We start from the raw sequence: 7,515 nt of genomic DNA, 5'->3' as shown, positions 1-7,515 counted from the left end.
AGCAAATTCTTGGAAGGCTTGGATGATGACTTTTGTGCACCTGCCCGAAAAAAGATAAGCCCTTTATAATCTATTGTTTTTCCTTATTTTTACAAAATTTATGATTAAGGAATGAATTCTAACTTACTGGGCATGGTTTCTGAAGAGCTTGTAGTCTTCTCGGCTGAATCACCCAATTCTTCACCAACAATCTTGCCTGGTCAAAAGGATCCAAAGACAGAAACGCCTTTGCCTTCTTAACACCGTCTGGGTCAGCGGCAAGATCTGAAAAGTTGAACACTGCACAAAGAGCAATAAGATTATAATTAGTCAATTATTAATAGAAGGATCACATATCCTCTGGATCCGCTATCCTACCCTTGAGGATCCAGCGGGTTGGCAACAAATTCCCATTTGGATAGTCTCTCAGGACAAAGAAGAACTGATTCTTCTAACTGTGGTCGTTGTGTGTGGTTTTGTTGATTGGAAGGGGATGGAAAGGCGATGGTCACGTCTTATTCTAATCGACGGTTGCGATGCAGATTTCTCGGGATAAACATGACAACTGTTATCCATTCACACCGATCATGTTTGGGAGAAATTGTTGGGACTAGGATTCTTGATCCTTGAGGATCAGCTATTTTTGGCAACTGTTTCTGGGACTAAGGATTCTCGGTGGATCAAGGATCCTCACCAGTCGACTTCAGTTATATTATAATCTATTTTTACAGATAAAACACGTGCTTACTGGAATTCCTATTTTTACGGATGGGATATTTTACCAGGTCTCGCCTTCTTGTCCACGCTCCTAAACAATTGGGTTGAAAGAGTAAAACAAACGTGGCCGGATTTATAGGAATTAATTAGTAGACATTATAATTCTTTGTATATATATACTGAATCGAAGCTGATCATAACACACAACATACAACACCTGAGCACTTAGAACTCTTAGCAGAAACACTTGTAATCACAATCAGCCTTGATTCCACCTCTTGTAATTCTTTTGAGCTCAATATAATTGGTAGTGATAGTTTTCACTACCCGAGGTTTTTATGCCGGCGGATACTAGTTACCAAGGGCTTTTCCTCGTATAAATCTTGTTGTCCAATCTTTACAATTACTACTTTGATTATTTTGTTCATACAAGCACCAATCCTCACATACGAATTTGGTTACGCGATCCTTAGACCGATTTTTGACCAAAACAGTCATCATATACTTGGAACAAACAATATTCAAGTATATGGAATCCAATAGAAAAGAGTAACAAGCAAGAGATATCACCAACGAGAAACTAACGATCTTTGAAAAGTCTCGTCTTCAAAATAACCAAAAACTTGGAGCATAACACTTCTCTTCATCTCTTATCTTGTCGGCTGAAGAGGGAAAGTTCCAAAATAATGTTGAATATTTTCTTGTGTATCAGCTGAACAATGTCAACCTCAACGAAACCTCTATTCCATTAGTTCTTTCTTTTTGTATCTCATGTCTTCTAAAGCCCACAAAAATTGCCATGTGGTCATGGGGCCCAAATCAAAAAACCAACTTTGGTTTTGTTTAAACATGAAGAAAAAAAACATAAATATTCGTTTTTCTCTTCTTTCTTTTATCATTAAAGCATAATACTGAAAATGCAAGGGAGATAGCATGTGAGTTATGTTGGTTGCTCCAACACCACCACGTGTCATGCCAACGCGTTAAGCAAAAAGCCAGGAACAATGTAATATAAGGGTTACAAAACTCAAAGCCCAAAGAACAAATACTCAGTGCCTAAATAAAAGACTAAGAAGATTGTACAACAAAATCAGGCTAGGGTACAACAGACAATGCATACAAAAGTTCTCTTTTAATATATATAATAATAATAATAGTAATAATAATAATAAAAGACCCATATAAAATAATACTTGTTGGACTTTCTAATGAGCAAACAACTACAACAAAATGTTCACAAGCGGAGCCGAACGGCTCATTTGCAATTTGAGCCAAAATCAAAGAAGCATTTTTCTAGCGGTTTAGATATCCCTACGTATAAGTGTAGATAAGTGTGGTTTATGAATTAAACTCATAATTGACGGGGGTTGAGTGTAACTAAAGCAGAAAACCAAAAGAAAAAGAAAAAGAAGAAGCAGAAAGGGGAAATTGGGTGGGTGTTTCATTAATCACTTCCCTCGATCTCCAGATTCATTCAACCATCATCGTCATCTAACTCTCCTGCACAATTGAGATCATCGGCACCGTTCATCATCCTCTCAGATCTCCGATCACTCCGATCTGTATCTCCAATAATAATTGTGGTTTTGAGGGAGTTTATTATTATTATTCAATGGCGAGTAGAAACAGAACGCCTGTGTTTAGGAAGTATAGAGACGCATTGAAGAGCGTTAGGGCTCCATCCTCCTCCTCCTCTTCTTCTAGCTCTGGTGGTGGTCCGGTCATCGAAATGGCCAACGCCGCTCTGTTTAAGCACAATAATAAGTATGCTCCGCTTAGTACCGAGGATCCCGGGACTTCATCGTATGTTCTCTTCACTTCACCTTATTCTCTCCTCTCACTTCATTATTTTCTCTATTATTCCCAATCTAATTTTTGGGGCTTAGGGTTTAGAATATGCTTTTGCTTCATTGTATGGAATATTATATTATTTATTAGTTGAAATATTGGGAAGAATTTTCTTTTTCGTTGTTAGTTGACACTTGAAAGATCAGTCAGTTCAGATCATCATCGGCGTTGTGTAATTTCATGTCAACATTAATTAGATGCTGCCTAAGATGTAGGATCTGGAATGCAAAGTTAAGCTACCTTGTAAATATCTAGGTGGCTGCAAAATTTGAACTGAATATAGATCTCATGCAACGAGTTAAAGAATTTATTAGCACACTGATAACCTATAAATCATGAAGATAAACAGGCTAAGTACACCCGTGTCAACATACTGTGGTTGATTTATTCATTTGAATTGATTAGACCTGGCAAAACAGTTGGGTCGGGCTGGGTAACAGGTATGGATGGGTTTGGGTCAAAATATGTCACTTTTGAAATGTGGCATTTTGGTTCGAGTCAAAATGGGCCATTATAAAATGGTCAATCTGGATCAATTTGTTTCATCGTCCCAATAATCTTGCATTCCTAGAAAACAAAATGAATGTGTCTTTCAGCCGTGTAACCAGCAGTGAAATTAATCTAAAATAGCAAATAAAAAATAAAATTCAGAATGTTAAGCGCGCAAAATCAAAGAATTCTCAAGATATCAGTTATGCCTTGTAAAGAGAAGTTCTCATTACCTCAATGTTTATATCACCCAAATTCTGCAAATAATACCAATTTATTTCTAGAGAATAAAACAAAATAAAAACCAAGCAATACTGCTTGCAGTCATTGTTAATTTGGTTTTATAAAAGTCTGATTTTCTACAAGTCTGAACCAATAATATTTAACACACTAATTACAATGAAAAATAAAACCTTAACATAATCTGTTTCGGGTCCACATGTACAAAAATTTACTGGTTTTGGCTCGTCACTAACCTATCTATATGTGACTTGTTCATTTTTACTACTTAAATAAATATTATCCTAGATCGAAGCTTTAATCCGTATAAGCACTTCAAGTATGTCAAAATGGCAAGTTGGCAACAATTACGTCAAAAGATGCATGAAACTGGAAGTTAAGCTTATTACTTTGTCATTTCGAGATCTAACACTTTGAGACATTTGATCCTGACCGATGGTTAATTTCTGCCAACCCATCCTGACCCGCGATATTTACCATTCCACCCTATTCAGCTCATGTCAGCCGATTTATAAATTATTTAGAACCCAAAGTAATCCAATCTGTAATAATAATTACCCTTAGTGACTCATAATTAAGCACTTCGGTTTGTTTCGCCAGGTATAAAATTTATGCATTAATCTATGCAGTACTTCTACAGTTCTATATTGGCATAGTTAATTTAGGAATCATATGTTGCTGTCCAGAGCTGAAATAAAAGTTATTTTCTCTTACAATATACTTGGTGAAAGAATCATACTTTTGTTAGTTATTTAATTCCTTGGGTTGTTACTAGTGTTGGGAACTTAATTGCCTCTAGTAAAATGTCTTTGCAAATTCAAAGTATTGTCTTGTTTGTTTATTTCTTAATCTTTATTATATTAATAATTTTCTTAGCTGCTCATATTATGATAATTAACTGGTATTCTTCTTTTGTTCTGATTTGCATTCAAAAATCTTCTAGCAGAAACACAGGGGCATTAACAGTGGGCCTTCCTCCTGCATGGGTTGTTGTATCTGATGAAATTACAGGAAACGTGCAACGTGCAAGGGCTAAAATGGCTGAGCTGGCAAAGGCTCATGCCAAGGCTTTGATGCCCTCTTTTGGTGATGGAAGAGAAGATCAACACAGGATTGAGGCTCTAACCCATGAGATAACTGATCTCCTTAAAAAGTCAGAAAGAAAATTAAAGAAGTTATCTGCTGGTGGTACTTCCGAGGATTCAAATATTCGGAAAAACGTTCAGGTATAGTTATATTAAGAGTAGTAAGAATAATGATAAGAATAATAATAATAATAATAATCTCATCTTAATAAATACCAGCGTTAATTACATAAATTCATAAATTGTCTGGTCTGGAAAAAATAACAAATTTGGTGATACAAATAGTGCTAGACCCTAAATATGTAACAAAAGTAAAGCACAAGGACTAGATATGGTTAACTAAAAGGGTAAAATCATCATTTTGTCAAAGTTGACAGAATTTATAACAGAAGTTAGTGTTATACCCAACTATGTGCAAATTGATAACCATAGATACCGAGCATGTTACTTTACAAAGTTAGACCTTAAATATGTTACAAAAGTAAAACACTAGGACTATTTATGTACTCCCTAAAGGTTAAAATCGTCGTTTTGTAGAAATGAACATATTTCATAACAGAACTTAGTGCTAGAGACCTCAACAATGTTACAAATTGAAAGCCATAGACACCAAGCATGTTACTTTCAAAGTTCCCATTTATGTAATTAACTCTAAATAATGATTGCTTATGTTTTTTCTTCGAAATTCTATGGCAGCGTTCTCTTGCAACTGATCTCCAGAGCCTTTCAGTGGAACTCAGGAAGAAGCAATCAACTTATTTGAAGCGCCTTCAGCAGCAGAAAGAGGTTTCTCTAGACTATTCTAACTAGGGCTGTTAATGAACCGAACGTCTAGTGAACTGTTTGGCGGAAAGTTCGTTTACGTTTGTTTAGTAAATGAACAAACATGAACAAAGGAATCACCCTCAATTAATTAAACGAACGAACATGAACAGAGGCCGCATTCGCGCACTTGTGTTTGTGAACGTTCAGCAACGTGTTCGTTTATGTTCATTTATTCATTCATTCACGTCCCTTTGTTTGTTTATGTTCGGTCCTATTTTATATTTTCATACATTTTAGTTTATTATCCTAACATTTTAACTTTTTATTTATTTTTTATTTTTATTAGTGTATCAGCCTAAATTTATGTTTATGATTATTATGTCGAAGTGTTTTCAGTTAATTACACCAAGTACTTAAACTTATATTTCTTTTGGATAATTATGTTTAATACTTGATCTTAAGAACGCTAATTTTATTTTTCAAATTAATGTATGTTCATATGTGTTTAAATATGTTTGTCTGTGTTCGTTTTGGAAGTTAACGAACAAAATAAACGAACTCGAACAAAATCATTTCTTAATGAACGAACATGAACAACAGGTTTCATTTGTTATGTGTTTGTGAACCATCTGTTTGTCAAATAATGATCATTGAACAAACATGAACAAGCCCTCCTTTGGTTCAATTCATCTATAGCACTAATTTTTAACTATATTTTTTATTTTAGTTTAAAATTTTCACTCATAGGTGTTATTTTTCCTTTCTTCTAGGGTCCGGATGGAGTTGATCTAGAAATGAATCTAAATGGAAAGCAATCTACAAGGCATGATGATGATGAATTTGATGACTTGGTATGTAATATGTTTAATTCTCTTGACCCTTTATTTATATTATATTATTTTGTAAGCTTAAAAATAATAAAATCATGTATGTAGGGTTTTAATGAACACCAAATGGCAAAATTAAAGAAAAGTGAGGCCTTCACAGTGGAAAGGGAGAACGAAATTCAGCAAGTTGTGGAATCGGTTAATGAGCTGGCACAAATCATGAAAGATCTTTCCGTTCTTGTCATTGACCAGGTCAGTAAACTGCAAACCTGTCCTTCGTGTTGTCTCTGTATGATACTCTAGGGTTATTCATGAGCCGAGCCAGAGCAAGCTCGGGCTTAAGCTCGAACCTAAGCGAGACGGCTTATTAGTTTTTTCTGTTTTTTTATATAGTTTTTATCTTGATTTTTATTAATATTGATATATAAAATACACAAAAGTAATTAATTAACATATACATAATACAAAATTTATAAACAAGAAATGTTTATCTAAAGATCAAGAGGCATATTATTATATACATAATTTTTGTTTTTTGCTTATTATTTTTTTAAAGATTGAGAGGCATATTATCTGTATTATTTAATTTTATTTTTATTTTTTTTTTGTTTTCATATTATGTTATTATTTTATATTAATTTTGGGGTTTAATTTAGATGAGCCAATCGAGCAAACTAACGAGCTGGTTATTGAACAAGCCACATGCCGAGCCAAATACAAGCTTTTTTGTAGCAAGCCACGAGCTATGAGCTTTTTAAACAACCCTACTATACTCTTGATGACTTTCATTTAACGGGATTGGATTTAAATTGTTTTTGTGGAAAACCAGGGAACTATTGTTGATAGAATAGACCACAATATTCAGAATGTTGCGGCTTCTGTGGATGAAGGTCTTAAGCAGCTTCAAAAAGTTAGTTTTTTAACTGTTTATTAAACGTGTAGAATTGCTAATTATGTTTTAATGAAAAATAATGAAATGAAATTTGCAGGCGGAGCGAAGTCAAAAACGAGGGGGGATGGTAATGTGTGCTACAATACTTGTTATCATGTGCTTTGTAATGTTGGTTCTCTTAATTCTTAAGGAGATTCTCTTCTGATATGTCTAGTGTTTTGAGTTCGAAATTTCTGTTTTGACCCTCACCTGGTATAATTCAAGATTTCAAGGTCGTGCATAGATGATTTTATACTGTAGATCTCCGTGTTTTTGTATCGATTTATTTATCAAAAAGATTAAGATTTAACAAATAACAAATAACAAATTCCGTATTGTTTCATATAAATTTAGATGGATTCAGCTGTACATACATACCTCTTGGTTAGCTAAACGTGTTGTAGGGTTCGACCTAAAATCAAATGTGCACATTTTATGTTGGTGTTGTGTTTGATATTTCCTCTACAATTGGCTATAAAACTTTATAAAGTACGTTGAGATTCTTGTTAATTTACTTTGTTTAGTAATTATAGCATTTGTGTTAGTACTTTTCTTGGTTGTTATTTTGGTTATCATGATAGGCAAAACTAGTTAAAATAATACTTATTTATAATTATTAGAGTTAACTAGGATA

The 7,515-nt window shown here is 34.0% G+C and overlaps 1 protein-coding gene across 1 annotated transcript; it reads left to right on the top strand.

Annotated features, from left to right (window-relative positions):
• Window positions 1-2,308: 2,308 nt before the first annotated feature.
• LOC143623914 (tlg2p-like protein a) lies at window positions 2,309-7,047 on the top strand. Its single transcript, XM_077094707.1, has 7 exons — window positions 2,309-2,499; window positions 4,220-4,499; window positions 5,055-5,144; window positions 5,894-5,974; window positions 6,059-6,202; window positions 6,780-6,860; window positions 6,940-7,047. The coding sequence occupies exons 1-7, from the start codon at window positions 2,309-2,311 to the stop codon at window positions 7,045-7,047; spliced, it is 975 nt and encodes a 324-aa protein (XP_076950822.1).
• Window positions 7,048-7,515: the final 468 nt, after the last annotated feature.

This window comes from Bidens hawaiensis, unplaced genomic scaffold (assembly GCF_021521415.1).
Source record: "Bidens hawaiensis isolate Kalapana, Puna unplaced genomic scaffold, B.hawaiensis_p1.1 tig00003644_1, whole genome shotgun sequence".
NCBI lineage: Eukaryota > Viridiplantae > Streptophyta > Magnoliopsida > Asterales > Asteraceae > Bidens > Bidens hawaiensis.
This window is presented reverse-complemented; position numbering and strand designations above follow the sequence as displayed.

Excerpts from the sequence above, each read along its gene's own strand:
- LOC143623914 (XM_077094707.1), top strand. The coding sequence starts at position 2,309 with ATGGCGAGTAGAAACAGAACGCCTGTGTTTAGGAAGTATAGAGACGCA. Across the intron at positions 5,975-6,058 it reads ATGATGAATTTGATGACTTG|GGTTTTAATGAACACCAAAT; the intron begins GTATGTAATATG and ends TCATGTATGTAG. Across the intron at positions 6,861-6,939 it reads GTCTTAAGCAGCTTCAAAAA|GCGGAGCGAAGTCAAAAACG; the intron begins GTTAGTTTTTTA and ends TGAAATTTGCAG.